Source organism: Clinocottus analis, unplaced genomic scaffold (genome assembly GCF_023055335.1).
Source record: "Clinocottus analis isolate CAN_PGR_092001 unplaced genomic scaffold, fCliAna1.0.p SCAF_4, whole genome shotgun sequence".
Classification (NCBI taxonomy): domain Eukaryota; kingdom Metazoa; phylum Chordata; class Actinopteri; order Perciformes; family Cottidae; genus Clinocottus; species Clinocottus analis.
In genome coordinates this window covers 4,961,340-4,981,427 of record NW_027176153.1, presented here as the reverse complement: position 1 = coordinate 4,981,427, position 20,088 = coordinate 4,961,340, and the positions used below count along the sequence as shown (strand labels likewise).

The 20,088-nt window shown below is 41.5% G+C and overlaps 3 protein-coding genes across 4 annotated transcripts in view; all 3 read right to left on the bottom strand.

Moving 5' to 3' along the window:
* The window catches only part of LOC137800087 (rho guanine nucleotide exchange factor 10-like protein), a 32,007-nt gene extending 24,355 nt beyond the window's left edge, over nt 1-7,652 (bottom strand). Inside the window, exons 1-5 of one of the 2 annotated variants that reach the window (XM_068597109.1) lie at nt 7,518-7,624; nt 7,288-7,404; nt 4,711-4,768; nt 373-642; nt 256-283 (exon numbers count right to left, since the gene is read on the bottom strand). In XM_068597109.1, coding sequence (XP_068453210.1) covers nt 256-283; nt 373-642; nt 4,711-4,747 — 335 coding nt within the window. In that variant the 5' untranslated portion in view covers nt 4,748-4,768; nt 7,288-7,404; nt 7,518-7,624. Of the gene's footprint in view, nt 1-255; nt 284-372; nt 643-4,710; nt 4,769-7,287; nt 7,405-7,517 lie in introns of both variants that reach the window. The other variant, XM_068597108.1, reaches the window with a different exon arrangement.
* A 2,737-nt stretch (nt 7,653-10,389) lies between these two features.
* On the bottom strand, nt 10,390-13,132 carry nppa (natriuretic peptide A). The gene is made up of 3 exons (XM_068597959.1): nt 13,022-13,132; nt 11,245-11,563; nt 10,390-10,394 (listed from the first exon to the last, which is right to left on the bottom strand). The coding sequence occupies exons 1-3, from the start codon at nt 13,130-13,132 to the stop codon at nt 10,390-10,392; spliced, it is 435 nt and encodes a 144-aa protein (XP_068454060.1).
* Nucleotides 13,133-16,929: 3,797 nt separating this feature from the next.
* nppb (natriuretic peptide B) lies at nt 16,930-17,817 on the bottom strand. Its single transcript, XM_068597139.1, has 2 exons — nt 17,704-17,817; nt 16,930-17,214 (listed from the first exon to the last, which is right to left on the bottom strand). Exons 1-2 carry the CDS (start codon nt 17,815-17,817, stop codon nt 16,930-16,932), a joined length of 399 nt encoding a protein of 132 aa, XP_068453240.1.
* Between the last annotated feature and the right edge of the window lie 2,271 nt (nt 17,818-20,088).

Genomic DNA, 20,088 nt, shown 5'->3' with positions numbered 1-20,088 from the left:
ACTGCATCATATCCACTAAATCAGAACGTTGACTCATTCCATTTGATTTTTTCGGCCAGTGGGCTTGCAGAACTGGGCAACATTTAAAAGGACTTAATTGGACAGGTTTTGGCATGGCCCTAGATATTACAAACAACACTGATTAAAAAATTGTAATTACAAAGATCATTGGTCTACTTAAAGATTTTAGTGTGGTCAGTTAAATGTGTTCTTTTGCATGTGTAGCAGGCTCTAATTCATTCAATCATGACTTACCCTTCTGGTGACTCCCTGACCTCCATATCTGGCAAAAAAAGGAAATAGCAATGTCATCCACAAACATAAACCCGTATTTTATTATGTCCATACCTATTGTGTACTTGCTGTGCTTACCTGAGCAGTGCTGCTGGTGCAGTGAGGGGTTGTGGCCCTTCTGCCCAGGACAGCTTGTTCCATGCATGCTCTGTCTTGCTGTCTCCTGTGCTCGGTGTGTCTTGGCATAAAGGTCTGACACCGTGTCGGTGCTCCACTCACTTTTCATCAAAGAGCCGGAACTCATCACTGGAGGTTCCATGTCATCCATGTCATCGAACTCAAACTCCTCCCCCTGGTCCTCTTCATCCGCATCTTCCTCTATGCATGACGCCCCATTAGATATAGACACTGAGGAAAGAAGCAGGTGATTTAGTACTAATCTATTTAGTACTGAGCTATCTTGCAACATCTATAAAACATGGCCACAATAACTATGACAACATTGAATTCATGAACTGCTCCTACAGCCTACACCTTTGGTTTACACTTAACGGGCCATCAGTGAGTCATCCACCAGTCTCCTGGCCTCTCTGAGTATATATGTTTATGAAACTGAAACGATGCTAACCAGTCAAACTAATGGACAACTTCAGGGGGGATAGAGTGGGAGAAAAGAGTTGTAGGGGCAAGACAAAAATAATATTGAATATAGAATAGTGGCATAAGTGGCTTATGTCACTGATGGACAGTTGACATGGAGAAAACAGACAAGAAGTGGAGAGAAAGAGGGAAGTATTACATGCATACATGCATATTACATGGATAGGGTCCCAGGCTGGAATCGAACTGCCAACATTGTAGTTATGTAGCATAAAAACATTGTTGAAACAACTTTTCTTTTTGTAGCTTTGGTATGTTATCCAGATAAGGTCTTCAATATTGTTTTAATGAAATGTGATTTACCTTTATACTGTAAACTGACCAGGATTTGTACTTTGCCATTTATTTTGTGGATCATGCTGTCTGGAGCCAGTCCTGCCTCCTGCCTCCTGCCTGCTGATGCCCCTTCTCTCTACTTCCCTCTACTGACATGGATTGTGTCTATCTGGATCGTGGTCAATGCCTACTACTCAATATATGAATAATTTCATAGTCATGTAATGTGCAGTAATTCTGTTACGTTGATCATTCTGTACACATGACATCTATTGCTTGTGTCCATCCGGGGAGAGGGATCTTTTTCTGTTGCTCTCCTTAAGGGTTCTCGCTTTTTTTTCCAAATGCAAGGGTTTCCTCTATTTTTTGGGGGAGTTTTTTCCTGATCCGATGTGAGGTCCTAGGACAGGCATGTTATGTGTACAGACTGTAAAGCTGTCTGAGGCAAATTTTAATTTGTGATTTTCAGCTATATAAATCAAACTGAATTGGAATTGAAATTAATTTCCAATTAGCCTGCAGAGCAGTAAGCTGCATAAGCCAGTGTTAGCACACCATCCAACTGACTCCAATGTGCCTTTGTAGTCATCTTAGTAACTCTTGGTTCAGTATGGTGAACAGATTGTGGAGCAGTGCTCCACTGAGCAGCAGTATTAGTGGCTGATATGAGAGAACAGGAGAGCTGTTAGTGCTGGAGAGATTACGCTCTGAACATATGGCATTTAAGCACTTACCCTTCTACGGTCATTTCTCATTTGCTCCACAACTTAGAGATACAAACCCAAGCAACAACAAGGCTGAGTTACCAGCTGGACAATGCAGGCAACTCCCTCAGGATATAAATACTATGTATTTTCATAAAGCCACGTGACAAATAACACTAATCTCCCCAAAACATTGAAATAGTAAAAATGTAATAAACACAATCAATAGTTATATAACTGAAGAGCTCCATGCTATACAGATACATGGCACATGGAAGGGCCCACAGGCCTCTTTGGGTTGTCCACTGATCTAACAGCTGAACACAAAGATAACTTGTGGGTGTTATGCTTCAATACAGCCACCAGGTGGCCACAAACAGACAAAGCTATCTTCCTAACTGGAATATTTTAGCAAGAGCAGATGTGTGTCAGTGTGACTGTAAATATAAAGTTGGACTGCTTAGTTTACCCATTACGAGCGTGTGTTTGGAGTTTAGGTGCATGAGGTGCACCTGATGTGCACCTGCGTGAATTCAATGTTGTACTGTTGTACTGTGGACAGCACCTTGGTGCTGAAGTGAAAAGACAACTTCCATCCCACATAACACACACAGTGTTTCCCCTACCATTACATTGGGAGGGCGCCCCGACCACCCGAAGAAACCCTCAGCCCCAGATCACAACAAGTCATTAAAGGTTCCCTTTCCTCTAAACAGGTCTAGACCTTGTTCTTTTATTAAACAAACTAAACGGCCGTATATTATTGATCTTATCTCCACGACAGCTTGTCATTTCTGTCTCTACATGGTCGCATTTACAACTCTACTCTGTTCTTTGTATCGCAATCCCAATCTCCACCCTTACGGACACACGACTTTGAGGCGCGCTCCCGCGAAGTCTGTGAGGGTTTAGTTCTGTCCAACTGTCACATCATCCAGTGTTTTGAGGGCTATGTATATATATATATATATATATATATATATATATATATATATATATATATATATATATCTATATATATATATATATATATATATATATCTATATATATATATATATATATATATATATATATATATATATATATATATATTCTGCTTGCATTCGTCTATTTTTTTATGTTCCATTTTTAATTCATAATGTTGTAGTGTAAAGGTATTTTATCGGTCTAAATGCCCACATGCCTCTTTGCTGGCCTTCTTTCTTTTTTTACGTCCCCGTTCTTCCATTGGAAACTGCGTGTTTAACCTAACGTTGCAAGGCATTGTGGGTAATTCCCTTAGACAAAGTCAGCATCTAATGTTGACTTACGGAAAGGTTTCATAAAGGGCTCAAAATGTCTGCCACAGAGCCCTCAGGCACTCTACAATTTGACAATGGGACACCCCTAAACCCTCAAGGACTTCGCGGGAGCGTGCCTCAAAGTTCGTGAGTCCGTAAGGGTGGAGAGTGGGATTGGACTTTTGACCTCTTCATGAACCCTTTCCGTAAATTAGCATTAGATGCCGACTTTACCTCAGGGAATATTACCCACAGTTCATAGCAATGTGTTGTTAAACAAGCAGTTCCCAATGGAAGAATGGAGACATTTTGACAAAAACAAGTAAATAGATCATTTAAAATGACTTCTCATCTCGTAAAGAAGACGTTCAAATCAGTGAATAAAAAGTATGAAATAAACACACCATTGTGCACGATATTTTTTTATGTAGTCACGTGATATGTTGCAGCAAAGTGCTGTCCCATTCACATTTACTCCAGTTCAAGCCCTCATAGCCTCTCACACTCAACCACTTAGCAGGTGACATTAGTAAGTCCCTGAGGGTTCAGGGCTTCAGGGTTTAGGGTGGAGATTGGGCCAGTGAGAGGCAGGCTTTTCACAATGGGATTTGCTGCTTTAAGCTATTAGTATTTTAAATGCTGATATTAAATGTTCACTGTACAGCGTTAATAGGTTACGCTTGCGCAACACACCGATTCTTGGCATTTTGCCAAAAGCCGATCTTTATGAGAGCTCTGTGAGGTCTTTTCTGCTGTTGCGTCAATCATGAGAATATAGATCTAAGATCAACATTGAGCATGAATTGAGAGCGGCTGTATCAAATCTACAACCCTGTTGAGGAAAGCAGCTCCTGCAGCAACTAAGACTGATACAACCTGATGCTTACACATCTGCACTCCTTCTATTTGGTTTTGCAAAAAAAAAAATGCTTATTGTTTTCCACAATAAGCTATTTGGTAGTAAATCAATACAAGTTATTTTTGCACGGATATAACTTTGTTTTTATTTTTCTAACAAATGATAGCACTGTTTTTGTTCTTGTCTGATGGAGCGATCTGGTTTACTTGAAAGTGATTGCAATGTTCTTTTTTCTATTATTTATAAAAGCACAGATGGAGTCACTAGTAGTACTGTGAGGTATTACTTTGTAGTACTGTGAGGTCCCATTATGTAGTACCCCTCTAAGAGCTGGAAATCTAGGAGGAAACACTGACACATTACATAAACTAGTAATTTTTTTAACAGCAAAGTTTGTAATGAAAAGAAGACTCTGCTTCTGGCAGTGGCATACTTCCGTCACCACTCTCTCCTCTTTTTTTGAACATACTTTTGGGGGAATCATTCTGTTTTGGATGAGACTAGAGGAGCGGGCTGTTATTGTTGCCTGGTTTAATGGCAGACCGACCAGTAATGAATGAATCAATCAGATACAAATAAAAATTGATCTTAGAAAAGGATGTTACAGAGGCTAAAGATTGAACTTCACTGTATTAGAGCTATGTCATAAATTATTCAAACACATACATCTGAATGATTAATCTGATGCTGACTCACCCAAGGAATGGCAGAGAAGTGGATGTGGAGAAGTCATTCTCAAAGGTCACATCAGCTCCTGAGAACACACAGATCGCCTCGTTAAAGACTGATGACGATCAGCTGTCACTTGTCATACCCGTATAGTTCTAGATTAGACATGACTGTAACTGATTAAACATGAAGTCACAAATACAATCAAACCCGTTTTCACATTTTTTAGATTTCACGACTGGCTGGCGAGACCTGCGCTGCAATTTGAACTGGAGAACCTTAATAACCAGCCTGTAAGAGATAATAATGACCCACCTACCCCTTCCTACCCCTTCACTCTGGCTCGTGGTACCTTGAGTCCAATAGCCAGAAAATAAGTCCCTAGAAGTCATTAACTCTTCAAGAAGTATCATACAAAGAAATAAAAGGAATTTTTCCAAATGGATTTTGAAAAATAATATGCAAAACATACAATTTAAATGAGGTGAAATAGATAGTAATAATATGATAGAACACAAATAATTAGATGGACCGAAGGATTTCATAACTTTGTAAAAGTTAGATTACTCTCACAAGTGTATCATGGCACACATGAAACTAGACCACTAGAGGCCATCTGAGGATGGAGTCACATCATCCAAGTAGAGCCAGAAGCTTTGACCACACCCATCTTCAAACCTTCCCTTTGATCTCAACTACACACATTAAAGTTTGGTGACTGCATCTCGTGGACAGACACATAGCCCTGCACTCCCTTGCTCTCCTGTAGCGGTCCCTGCTGCAGTAGGAGTTTCCAGGATGACATTTTGCCATGATGAGTCACACACATTCTCACAAGGTGAAAACATTTCTCGCCACACGCGTCACAGCTGGTAATGACGGGCAGAGGTTTTGGGAAACCTGTGTTCTAGTTGTATTTTCTTGCATTCTGCCTGAGCATGTTACATTCCTTTACAGCAAATCCAGGCGTGTCCTTTCCCACACGGTTACTCAACTACATGGCAAGCCACTTTAACATGGGAGCATAGCTTTTCATAATTCTCAAAAGTAGGTAATTTGACACAAAAGGATGTTCTATTCAGACATACAAATGTGTCTTGAATAAGGCCAGGACCTCTTCATCAGAACATGAACAGTGACCTTTTCCTACTCGAAGTCGTGTTATTTATTAGCATCACATAAAAGACCCAGGGAAGAACAAGCTCTTGTTGAATGATAGATGAATAATTCAGCAGGCTGTATGGAAAATAGCCTCAATAGTAAAGAAGATGCCGTGGGCCTGGCAGCTGAATGGACAATAGCAGAGAGAGGGCGCTCTGCTGTCAGCTGTTAGGACAAGACAGCCTCTGACTGTCCAGACTAAGTGATCCACTGACTCCCACTGGGACAGTTAAAGCCCTACGGCAAACAGAAACAACATGACGGCACGTTCTTTTGCAATATATCACTGAAAGATGATGAATCCAGTTGAAATTAATCTAAATGAGATTGGGATTTCAGACAGTCAGACTGTGACTCAATCTAACAATGTACTATATGTTCACCACAGTGCTCCACAATCTCTCAGAGGGCTGGTGCCTGGGTTGTTGTGATGTCAGGATCAATACTCCTGACTGTTATCCTAAGAATGTCCTGGTAACCTGCTTGCTGGTGACAGTCAACATTGGAGCGGTTACACATCAGCATGCTGCCAGTGTCCCTGTAAGCTTGTGAGCATGAGGTGCGTACTGAGGCGGTGGACTCTTTAGTCTGGTTCATCTCAGAAGGGCCACATTCCTCTGGTCGGTCTTCAGCTCAAGACACGACTGAGACACTCACTGACCACATCGATGCTCACTGACAGTCGTGTACCCCTGGACTTTCCACTAGTTAGGCCACCTCCTGACCTTTGTTTGTGTGCCATAATTTTAACTAATACATCAGATATCTATCTCATAATCTCATGCGCAGATAACATGAGAACATTGACCTGAAGGCCTTTTCTTTTGCACCAAACTAAGGACACAATTATTAACAACTGTAATCCACTTAAACATGGAATGCTTGTATGTATGTATAAAGATACTGTGGATTGTAATATCCATTGCAACATGTTTCTCGCAGGGTTTACGGATTGTGATGGAGAACAGGTATGAGATCATGTGAGACGACAGTCATTAAGAAATGCTCTCAGTTAAACTGTAAACCAAAGGAGTCTGCATGAGCCAGACTGACAGGATACAGGAACCATCCGCTGTTGACACGGTGGACTTTGCCCTGCAGGTTCCTGCAGACTCCTGTCAGGTCTTCCTAGAGCAGGACCAGCTGATGTCTGTTGGTGACACATTATATGGAGAAGACACACCTTGACATAAACCTGCAGGTCACGTGCATTCACCAACCTGGAGAGCTCATAAGGGTTTGTCCTGCTGCTGTCACACCAGTTAGTCATGCATTTGTATCATATTGTGGGCGGATTTGTTCATTATAGTGCAATGTTGTCGCCTTCCATCATATAGTCTTATGTGGAATCAATGTGTCGTCTGCATTCCTTACATTATGACCTATATTTACATTAGAACCCCGGTGCAATCTCTTTTGACAGTAAGCTATAAGTTACTTAACTGTGGAGATGCCAAAACACTGAGCCGTGTAGATAAGCAGCCCTAACGGGGTCTTCACGGAGAGCCCCCGGTCCTGCGTGGGGCTCCTTGACAGATAATCCCCATGTTCACCTGCTGTCTGAAGGTCATCGCCCAGTGTATTAATATGAACATAGAATCATAGAATCCAAGCAGCGTTATTACGCGGTGTGGCTGGCTGCCCAGCTCCAGTGGCTCCTCTCAGTGGCTCACCTCAGGTCCCACTAGAGAGGCGAGAGCTTTCCCGCACTGCTTACTCCAGGAACGTGGCTCTTAAGCACAGGCTTCCCCGAGAAACTCTTCTTTCCGGGCTTTTCCTGTTGTGTTTCCCTCTCTCCTCCTCTCTCCTCCTCTTCCTTTCTAACTCCCGCTCTCCCGCTGCAGACGGAGCGCGAGCTTCACTTCCAACTCCAGCCGGTTGTACTTTGGGGCGGAGATTCATCCGAGAGCCCCTCCCCCTCACTGTGAGAGCCCCGCCCCCTTGCTCCCTCTCACTGTGAGAGGCTGAGCGCACCTTCGTTTCATATTCAACTAAATGTTTGTCTTTCAATAATAATAATAATAATAATATATATATATATATATATATATTTATATGTGCACACATTTATATGTATATTTATTTATATATTACCAGTTTATGAAAGAGCATTGATCACTCTAATATTGTCTTCTAATAAAGTGCCTAATAGTGAACCTGATGAAGACCAGGTTCATGTCCTTTTCGTTACACATTACATTACATTCACCAACATAAACATGAACGTTATTCGCCTTCACAACTTGCAGAACAAGCAGAACAAAGTACCAAGTTGTTCCGTAGATATTACACAAACAGAAGCAGTCTGTACCAACAAGACAAGTTTAGGTTACTTTTTATTTTAAATTAATTCAACCATGGCCAGTTGGATGTATGTCTATCTTTTGACAGTTTATAATGAAAAAAAGTCCCGATAAGTAGATGCATTACCTACAGACCTACTTTATCAATAGCTGCATCAAGTGTTGGACAAGGAGATGGAAGCCGAGTTTCTTCACTACATAAGATTGAACGGCAGATGGCGACGTCGAGTCTTTTTCTATTCTGTGGTCCAAAAGATGCAGCGTGTAGGAGTTTTTTTTAATTTGTGTAATATGCATGTTAAACAATAGGTGGTGATTTAGTTGAGGCCAAGACCTTTAGTTACCAGTAATCACGAGTGGGCCCGAGTAGAGAGACAGGCAAACTGTTTTGGACTGTGTTCAGACAATATTGTATGGCAACATCTGTTTTTGTAGCAATCAATTTTATGATCAAAGTTTTTGGAAGTGACTGACACTGACTGAACACCAATGGCAGAATAAACGCCATATTATAGTGTTGATGCAATGATAACATTGTGTGTGTTTTTCTGAGCACAAGACTAAACAATCATGCTCAATCAGCAACCAGCAGCAGCTAACATGAGATATAGACTGTACTTGTATTTCTATTTTATAGTCTTCTGACCACTCAAAGCTCTTTAACATTGACATCATCATGCACCCATTTACACACTGATGGAAAGAGCTACCATGAAGGTACCACCTGTCCAACTAACATTCACACAATGATGGAAAGAACTACCATAAAGGTACCACCTGTCAATCATGACTAACTAACATTCATACACTGATGGAGGAGCATACACATTTTTATAAATGAGTCATGATAATACCATTGTTTTGACTGACTACATATGGTAGCAGTTAAGAAAGAGACAGAGGGCATGTGACCAGCCTAAAGAAACCCCACTCCCATGAAAAGTTACATTATGGAATAAACTTGGCATGAAATAAAGATGTCATGGGGGAAAAAGTTGTCGTTGACTAAAATTTGATATGTATTAATATGAAATGCCTATGATTGGCAATATAATTACAATATGAAAATGAATATGAAAAGCGTCACATTAGGGTGCTCTGTCATAAGTCACAGCTGGAAGGTTAAATGAAAAAGAAATACCAGTCACAACACGTTTAGTCTTGTAAAGTACAGCTTTGTTCAAAATGTGTTTTTTAGAGCATATTTTTGCAATGTGGTGGACAATTGTACAATTATTTCTGTCAATCTTTTTCAAGTTCAGACTTACTCCAGATAGCGTGACCGTAACAGTAGTACAGCTAGAGAATGAATCATGGGGACCACTTTGATAGATATCTACAGCACAGATTCAAGTCTTCCACTTCGTCTGAACCGTCAGCTCTCAGTCTGATCACAGGAAAGAAAAGCTGCACTCGTCCTTCTCATTGGGTCCAACTGTTCAGCAGCCCCTCAAGCCTTTGTCCAGTTCTGTCCTGCACGCTTCCAGAGGCACTTAAAACATCAGACACTCGGGTCACATGAGCACCTGTGTGGTTGGCTGCTGCCATCTGATGAAATGCTTCCCCACCGGAGTCTAATTGGTCTCCATTATCTCCGTAATCTAACGGGACAGAACAATGACATCTCCTGCCTGCTGCCTGTCAAATGTATTTAGACAACAATAGTTAGTGGGTGAATCACTTCCTTCCTCTCTTTGACAGCAAGTTAGAAGCATTTGGATGATATAAGCTTCCGTCCATCCATTTTCTATTCCTGGTTATCCAGCATGCTTTTGTGAGAGATGTTGAATGAAGAACACTGTAAAGAGTCAAGAACACTCGTGTTGAGGCTTCATTATTAGCCTTCTCTTCTTTACTTGTTACTTGATATGTACTAACACCAGGAATGTGACCACAAAGTCAGTGTATGTGTTTAATGAGATTTTAGTTAACTGGGAAAAAAACTAACAGGATTCTTCATATGAAAAAAAGAGTTTATTGATTTATTTGTTCTTAACCCCAGCACATTAGTAGTTAAATCATCTTCTTTCGGGCTTTAATATTCCACAAGTTTATTGTACTCTATACAATGCGTTACATCGTTGACACGCAGCCCATTTGTGACTTCAAACTGAAATACATACAAGATACACACACGGCTGAACTGTGACTCATGCAAAATCAGACGTGTGCAATCTCTTTGGTTGTGTCCTCAGTTGGAGATCAAACTATAATCCAACTTGTGTTTCAGGAAACTGCCAGACTACCCTGAAGGGAAAACCACACAAAAAAGGAACAAGATTTGTTATAAACAACTGGTCATGAAGTGTAGATCGTATTTACACATATTTCATGTTAGTAGTCTCTAGGCTGCAGTAAGAGACCACATACTGCTAATTTGATAATATCTAGCTCATGTCTGTGTGTTAATTTATGTACGAGCGTGCGCGCTTCTGTAGCCTCAATGACAGAAAGTGTTGACGACTTGCTGACTTTAGCCTGACGTGAAAGCACGTATTGTTATGTAGTTTCTGTTTTCGGCGACCAGCGAATGCTGCTGCGAGCCGCTCAGCCTCACAAAAAAATCACGTATGCGCAAAGCTCCTGACCCAATATGGCAGAGCACTTTAAGTCAGTATCACTTCTGGATCTTTACTCTTCCCTCAAGGAAGAGAACTTTCCACACATCAGGAGATGTTCAGTGCACTTGTTTAAGCCAACACAGACTGGACTTTTCTCACTGAGGAAGAAAAACTGAATTGAACTTGAAAAAACATGAAAAGCACTTATTGCTCTTGTATAAAGTTAATCAATTGCTAGTCTTTAACATACATCTTTAAGGTAAGCAACACACTGAACATGGACAAAAGAAGGAGTGACTTGCCCCTCACATGGACCTTACTACTGAACACAATGTTTATGTTGTTCCCTGATCAAATTAAAATGTTTCTTCTTTAGAAAAAAAAGAAAACAGATTTATATACTATATATGTATGAATGTTAACTTGCTGTTGCTCTGAGAGTGCCGGTTATATTATTCTGATAACATTTTTTAAAAATAAAAGTTCATTAGCCTTTATGATAAAAATCTGAATTTCATTTCCTGCTGCAGTCTCACCTCTTCCATTGTTGCATCCCAGACCGCTGGCATTTCCTATTCGATCCATCCTGGCTCCAAAGCAGCCGGAGGCCTGTCTCCTGGCGGTCAACAGCAGGTCCTGCAGACGGCTCCTCTGACTCAGAGTCCTGCTGTGGCCCTCGGTTGGTAATTGAGATTTTTCTGATAGCAAGGGTTCTTGGTTCCCTTCCTGGTTCAGGTTCCATCCCCTGCTGGCCTGGCTGTTCTCAGGCTCCTGGTTTGTTCCTTCATAATCAGCTTCAGAGTCTTCCTCCGGGGCCGCTTCCGCCAGAGTCTCCTCAAAGCGCTGCAGCAATGCCTGGTGGGAGGAGTCGAAGACGGGTTTACACTCAAAACTCTGGTTACGTTTCTGCATGTCATAGTTGACAAGCACAGTACAGGAAACCATCAGCCTTCTACTGAACAAGGATTGGCCAGAACTTGGTCTTGGGTGTTGTTGGTCCTGGTAATGTTGATGATGTTGTTAAAGATTTTTAGAAAAGGAATGGTTTGAAAAAAAAGTAGAAGTTCATAGTTTCAAGGTTTTTATAGGAGTAAGCCAAACCCCATGACACCATTCAGACCTTGGAGTTGACCGACTCAAGCAGATAGGCGGCTCAAGCAGGTTCAGAACTGATCTTACCTTGGACCACAGGGATCGTTGAGTCTGGGCCTGCACTAAACCTATTCTCAATAAACAATGTTGTACCATGTTTTTAAATGATGACGTAGAAAGCATATCTACAGATCTAAGCTAACTTCACTTACATCACACATTTGAATATTCTAATCCACATTGACTATAAGTATATGTAGTGCAACATTTTTCCACATTATACAAAAAACCTCAGTGATAACAGCATAAATTTGCACAAAAGTCAGAATATGTCTTTGAAATTTGGAACTAGGATTAAAATGACAAGCATTAAACATTTTAAAGGAAAAGATTGTCTCATTGTTCACATAAAGAAGAATTACAACAAATAACTTTTTGTGAAACATAATCTTTTGTTACGCTCAGGACCTTTTCCATTAGTCCGTTTGTTTTGTGAGTCAGGCTAAATTGTGAATAAATAACTAGAATTGTCTACAAGATATACTTATTACTCAAATGTCTTCCAGTTGATTTCATTTGGCTAAATAATTATGAAAAGATGTCAGAATATTTAGTTTAAGACTGAACAAGGTTGGAATAAGAAAAGTGCAGCCAGCCCTCTTCATGACTTTATGATTAGTATTATCATTACTGTTGTTGTTATTAATCTTATCATTAACTGTGCTACTATAATTATTCTGTTTTTTTTTCTTTCCGCAAGTTTGCCAACCCGCCCTCTCTTCTGAACCCGTTATCTGGTTCTATCCCCTGTGCAGTTTTTGACTTTTGTCTTGCAATAAATAAATACAAACTGAAAAGTATTGAAGAAAAAATATTGGATATAACATGTCTGTAAACACTTGAGAAATGTTGAAGTTATTAATCCCGTACCGCACTGAGAAGAGGTCATGACCTCAGTGTCCTCAGAGGAAGCTACGGCCCTGCAGTCAGAGGCAAAAAAAACTCAAACTAACTGCGAGATCAGAAACCACTAAAATGAAGTAAGAACATTTTAACAGGATGCGTGTGAGTTTTTGGACACATGGATAAACACAACAGCTCCCAACCACTCCTGTGGAACATATTCTCACCTCACTGTAAAATTGTCAACAAAGTCCCTCTCTTTAATGCAGTTTTCACACAAACAGTTGTGATGACTAAAGGTGTGCAGCGGTTTCCTACCTTCATCTGAGCCAGCTCACTGCTAGAAGAGGGCCTTCCCAGTATGTGGCTGCTAACCAGAGTGTGTTGACACAGCAGGGCCAGCAGGCCCCACAGGACCGCAGTCCTCATGTTATCCTTCTGCTGCTACTACTGATACAGCAGCCTGTCTGCACCATTTTATATACATGCCAACACACATACACACACACATACCCTCACCACGCAACAGACAGTCAGTGTCAGTGGCTCGTCGCTTTGTAGCGCGCCTCAAGTGCATTCTGACACCTCAGCATGATAAAGCAGCTGGTCAGATGTCCCTTCAAGTGGTGCTTGGTGGTAGGTGTGTGTGTGTGTGTGTGTGTGTGTGTGTGTGTATGTGTGTGTCTATGTGTCTGTGTGTGTGTGCAGTATATGTGTCTGTGTATCATCACGCTTACCAGCCAGCAGTGGCATGACCTCAGGAGCCATCTTGGAACTCTGAGCTCAGACGTGGTGTGTATTGACAGGAATGCAGCATTGGCCATGTCTACACTTAACACTGTCTACACTCATCAGCCTGAAAAATACCATAGTAGGTTAAAACCGCTGCTCCTTTCTGGGCTACGTGGGAGAGGAAGGAACCAATGGCATCATCAATTTAAGGGGTCATTCACGGTAAATAACATTGTTGATCCTTTAGCTCATGAAATGTCTGGATGTTTGGTTTGGAGTTATGGGTGAGTCTGTGAGGTTTTCGGTGGCAAGGTTTGGATGTTTATTTAATAGCATATCAGTGATGCTCAATGGAATAATGGCAGTAGACCAGTAAAGATGAATTATGAGTAGATGATGGAACATATTAAAACAATTGTTTGATATTTTATAAAATAAGCTACTTCTCTTTCTTAGTAAAACGATTGAGATGAAAAGATGGATACAGGGTCACCCCTATGTTCCCATGGTCCTCTTTGTTATAGATTAGTAAAGGCTTTTGTCACAGTTCAAATTGACAAAATAATCAAGGGAGATAGAGTTAGTTAGTGATGTAAAAACTGATTCAGCCACTGCTTAGCCATCCATGACTAAAGTCAAGAAAACGATCTGTCCTGCGTACTTGAGGGCATACATTAACTTCCAGGGAGGAGAACATCAGTAGGATTGAAGCTGTCTGTGGGCGGTTTCAACATAACAGCCCGAAACATTGAATGTTGACAGAAATATAAAACCATTTGAAAGGTCCCAGGAGACATTAATAATAATGTATCCTTTATTTATCAACCTTAGGGAAATTCTTCTCTGCATTTGACCCATCCTTGATTAAGGAGCAGTGGGTTGCCCTGTGAGGCGCCTGGGGAGCAACGAGGGGTTAAGCGTCTATCTCAAGTACACGTCAACATATGAACTATGAGGAGACCAGGGACCGACCAGGAAGCGACCCCGTAACCTACCTCGTGGTTACGGGACGACCACTCATCCCCCTGAGCTCTTGATATTTCCATACCGTCTGAAATCAGTGGAAACCGTTTCATATATGACTCAAGGTCCACTTACTAGACTAAAGTATTCGGGGGCATGACTCAGTGAAGAGAGTGAACTTTATTATCTTTGTTATTGGTGGGGTCATGGCTGTCTGAGCGTGTCTTACTGGGAATGTACATCACAAGTGAGACACAAAGGTGCATAAGTGTTACTGGAGCATCCGGTCTGTTCGGTCAGCCGCAAGGTGTGACTGACGCGACACTAAACCCCACAGCTTCCCCGCTTCTACAAGCTCACTGGAGGCTGTGCCAAAGAATCACCGCAGCCTGGAGTTGCTTTCAGTTCATTTACATTAAAAAGATAGAAACCACATCAGATTGAGGGTTATCATTCATTATGAGAGAAACAGTATTCTTTATATGCGGGACAAACTTATTACTCAAGATGCAACGCTGGAGACTGTTCTGAGGATATGTGTCTGCCATCATTGTTGAACTATGTTCAATGTAAGAAGTGTCCATCTGGTGTTTCGCTGGAGGCCATTTCAATTGCATAACAATTGCTGTATTACAGTTTTTCTTGATTGCTTTGAGCTGCTTAAAGAAACTGGGATCCACTTGGTTTTCATCGTCAGTGTCTCAGCAGAGCACAAGACACCTCTTGCAAATCTGTTAACCCTTTCTCATTGGATTGACACATTTCCAAACTCCATTGTTTTATCTACAGTAACCAAAAAGAAACCATCTGTTCCTAACTATTAGAAAGTACCTACGTCAGTATGAAATCACTGAAGCACCTGTTTGACACTCCTTCACACAAATCTTCAATCAGCAATCAGTCTGCAGGCTTTACATAAAAGGTGCAACGTCCAGGTTGTTCTTTGCCAACATGGATAGAAGAGGTCTCAGGATGAGAGTAAGAGTGAGAGTGAGAGTAAGAGGTAGAGGGGTCCGAGCAAGAAGATACCTTCAGGCCTGTTATGCCAATCTTCGGCATTATCTGGGACAATGTGGCGTTCCACCACACTCGCCTTGTCAATGAGTGGTTTGCAGTACCCCCTCAAACGATGATGCAGTTCCTTCCAGCATATTCCCCATTTTTGAATTCCATAGAGGAGTTCTTCAGTGCTTGGAGGTGGAAGGTTTATGATCACCGTCCCTATGAGCAGATGCCCTTGCTGAATGCAATGACTGCTGCTGCCCAAGAAATAGGTGGAGAGGAATGTCAATGTTGGATAAGGCATGTAAGAAGATGTTTTTCCTCCGTGCATTGCAAGAGATGATATTGAATGTGATGTGGATGAGGGCATGTGGCCCCATCGTCAAGACAGATGAGACTGAGTATCAATCGTGGCATTTCTTATACTTTACATTTTATTTTTGTTTCCTTAATTTCTTATACTCTAATCCAATCTGGATCCAATTCTTTGGATCCAATTCTTTGCAAGAAGGCACATTTGACAACAAACGGCACTAGCATGAAAGTTATGTACAGTAATTGGCTATCCGGCGTCAAATTCCATGAATGTGTAAATGTACATAGCCATTAAAGCTGATTCTGATTCTGATTCTACAATGACAAACAATGGTGCACTGATTCGCACTGAGTGCTCTATTTGGTATTTTGTCGTCCACTGTGTAAAGGTTGATTGGAAGAGCTTATATACTTGTTTGCAAGTTGTGGTGTTTGAAGACGAAATGTGCTTTCGGTGCATATTTTAAATTTTGGCACGATTAGAGCCTTTTGCAAACAAAATGTGTCATTTCGACCATGAGTGCCACTGTTTCAGCCTGTGTGTTAACTGTTTTGAAAATGTGGAGTTTGAGTTGACCGCTGCATCAAAGCAATCAAGAAAAACTGTAGTGTGTGTGTGTGTGTGTGTGTTTTTGTGCGTGTATGTCTGTGCTTGTGCATGTGTGTGTGTGTTTGTGTAGGTGTGCGTATGTGTGTGTGTCTGTGTCTGTGAGTGTGTGTGTGTATGTGTGCATGTGCGTGTGTGTAGGTGTGCACATGTGTGTGCCTGTGTTTGTGTGCGTGTGTATTTGTCTGTGTGTATGCATGTGTGTGTGTGTGTGTGTGTGTGTGTGTGTGTGTGTGTGTGTGTGCGTGTGTGTGCGTGTTGATGCTTCAGCAACACTTGGTTCAATGATGTGCAGTTGTAAACATTTATTAAAACATTCAGTACATACAGAACAGTCTTACATCCTTTATAAATAAATAAAACTTGTAAGCCACCAACAATAATCAATAAATAAGAGTAAATAAATAGTGTTTAAATAAAAATGGTAGAGACTTTGCAGTTCCTGTGTCAGTGGTAAGACTTCATCTTTACTTTGGATCTACAAGAGAACAAAAAAGCAACAACTTTGTTAATAAGGACAGTTTATATTTCTGGATTCATTCCATTAACAATATAAATTGTCCACTAAACATGAAGATAGGATATGAGAAGGTAAAGCTGTTTCCTGTCACTCACTGTATCTGCCCACTGTGTTGCAGCCCAGAGAGCTCATGGAGCCTATTCTGTCCATCCGGCGCCCGAAGCAGCCGGACGACTTCCTGTTGGGGTCATTGCGGACGCTCTTCAGGTTCTTTGCAGAGAGAAATTCCCTGATCGCTGCCTCATCCAGTCCAGTTTGGGGCTGCTGTCTGTCTGCTGCCTCCTCTATGTCCAGGCTGTCCAGACTGTTCCTCTCAGCAGAGACTCCCTGGTCGACATCAAGAACTGACTCCTCTAGTCTGTGAAGGAGCACCTGCAACATTCACAAGTTCGGTTCAATTTTGCATATTGAAAATAAACATTTCCTTTTTGCATTGTGGATTTACATTTAGAGAATGGGCCGTCAATAGTTTCTGGTCACACTTTTAAGCATCATGATGCATCAGGAGCAGATCTTAAGACCACAAGAAGCCTGTGAGATCTTCTCCTTCACCGTAGGCTCCAAGTAAACATTGTTAATGTTGTAACGATACAACTATATGACACCAATTTAACTTAATTTACCACATGTGTGATCAAAGAGTCACATTAAATCATATATGATCCTGGAGGTCCATACGGGATGTTGCTGTTGAGTGATGAGCTTCATGCAGTCTATGAGTGGGATTACTGAAGATAGATCCGATAAAAGAAATGAAAATGCCACCTTGTCTTGCTGCTTCAGATTTCCACCAGGACCCATGTCCCCCAGAATGCCAACTTTCCAAACCCAAGTTTCAGAAACGCTCCTCTAAAGACTCACCTTTAAGATGTCCATATCAGTGTCAGTCAAACCGGTGCTGATGGGATTCATGCTGGACACCTGTAGCTTTAGGATGAGGAGGAGGCCAAAGAGAGGAATGGAAGACAGATACATGTTTCTCTGTGAGTTCCTAATAGTCGGATTAAAAGGATGGATGCTCTTTGGCTTCTTTGCCTGGTAGCTGTTTGGATGTTGGAGTCCACACCAGAAGCCTCTGCTCTTTTATACACAAGCTGGACACACGTAGGTATGCCGGGAATTGGACTGGCATTCCTGACACCTGATTCTGATAACAGGAGCTGTCGGAAACTGCTCCATTTAAAGCGTTGTCTCTTAGATATGGGGCATTCGTGTGACATAGCTGCTTCTATTTGCCACTTTGTTTGAGAAACATACTCCAACCCGTCTGTACACGGGACATTGTTGTCACTGAGCTACGGGAAGTCGTAGAGAAACAGACGTGTGACCGTGTTTCTAAATTGAGGGGTGTACGTGATTGTGCGGAAGAGATCAGCCTGCAGTGGGAAGAACACAACTCAGACCAACACTCCACTAAAAGGTTCTTGAGAAGGATGCAAGTGCCTACCAGCTGTCAGGGTGCTGCTTTGTGGCAGAGTGTAGTTTAAACCTAAAGCTTGAATAAAGTGTATTAACATGTGCTACTCATGTAGACAATGACAAAAGCAGCAATGCCAAACTGTGACCTCTGACCTCTCTATTGCAGGAAGCTAGAACACTGTGAAGCCTCTCATGATGAATATTACAGTCTGTCTGTAGTGAAGCACACTGGTTATCCCCCACAGGGCTCTCACTCAGCGCCACAGAGCGGCGTCTTTCAGCTCATTGTTTTGGTTTACTGTATTGTTCAGTCTCATCAACCTGCTCTCCAGCTGCTGTCAGTGAAAAAGCTCAGATAAGCCAACTGTCCTCTACCTGCCCGCTGTACTGGCATCTACCTGTCCACTGTCTTATCCTTCACCTGCCTACTGTCACCTGCCCACTGTACTGTCATCTACCTGCCCACTGTCACCTGCCCACTGTACTGCCATCTACCTGTCCACTGTCACCTGCCCACTGTACTGCCATCTACCTGTCCACTGTCACCTGCCCACTGTACTGCCATGTACCTGTCCACTGTCACCTACCCACTGTACTGCCATCTACCTGTCCACTGTCACCTGCCCACTGTACTGCCATCTACCTGTCCACTGTCACCTGCCCACTGTACTGTCATCTACCTGTCCACTGTACTGCCATCTACCTGTCCACTGTACTGCTGTCTACCTGCCCACTGTACTGCCATCTACCTGTCCACTGTACTGCCATCTACCTGTCCACTGTACTGCTGTCTACCTGCCCACTGTACTGCCATCTACCTGTCCACTGTACTGCCATCTACCTGTCCACTGTACTGCTGTCTACCTGCCCACTGTACTGCCATCTACCTGCCAACTATACTGTCATCTACCTGCCCATTGTTCTGTGCTCTACCTGCTCAGCGCAAACAGCTAGAGTATTTATACAGAGTACTTTTCTATCTGTATATTTTATCATATCTGTAAATTTAATCTTTTTTTTACTGCTATTTTTTTCTTAAATCTGTCATCTGTTTATTACCATTCTACTGTTTATTTATATTACTTGTTTCTTTTATCTTATTACTAATTACTTGTGAGCAGTGATACTGTAATCCTATAATTTCCCCACTGAGGGGCTAATAAAGGATTATCTTTTCTTATCTTATCTTGTTCTAGTTAGAGACTCTCTGCTGAACACATTGGACACGTTCACAATCAGGGTAATTTTACCAACTTTTGTCTAGGGTTAATTTCCTGTTTGTTGTGGACCAAAATCCTAAAACCTGTCCAGGCATTTGATCTTCTTTATTAGTGACACTAATGTAAACAAGCTGCCATAAGGACAGCAGTGGAAGAAGTTCTCAGCTCTTTTAATGAAGTAAAATAACTAATACCACTAAAAAAAACACTTTACTTACATGTAAAAGCCCTGCATTCAAAATACTATCATTTAAATCTACTTCAAGAATCAATGATTTAATGATTATTTCATGAGTTCATACTGATTCATTGACATGAATGTAGCATTACTATTTAATTGTATTTCCATTTACACAAATCTGCTCTCATCTTTTGTTATTATTCAAACAAATCCATGAAATAAGTTCAGAGGAGAAATGTCTCTTTGATGGAACAGTTCATGAAACCTGAAACATGACAATGAGCCTGAACCAGACACGTTGTCTTTGTCTAACAGCCAAAACCTTTAGGAGCACTGATTTGATTGATTTTACAAGTTTATCATCATTTTTGGTTTGTTTATGACATCTAACCAGGAACTGATACATGGAGTCAAAAGTATAGAAAC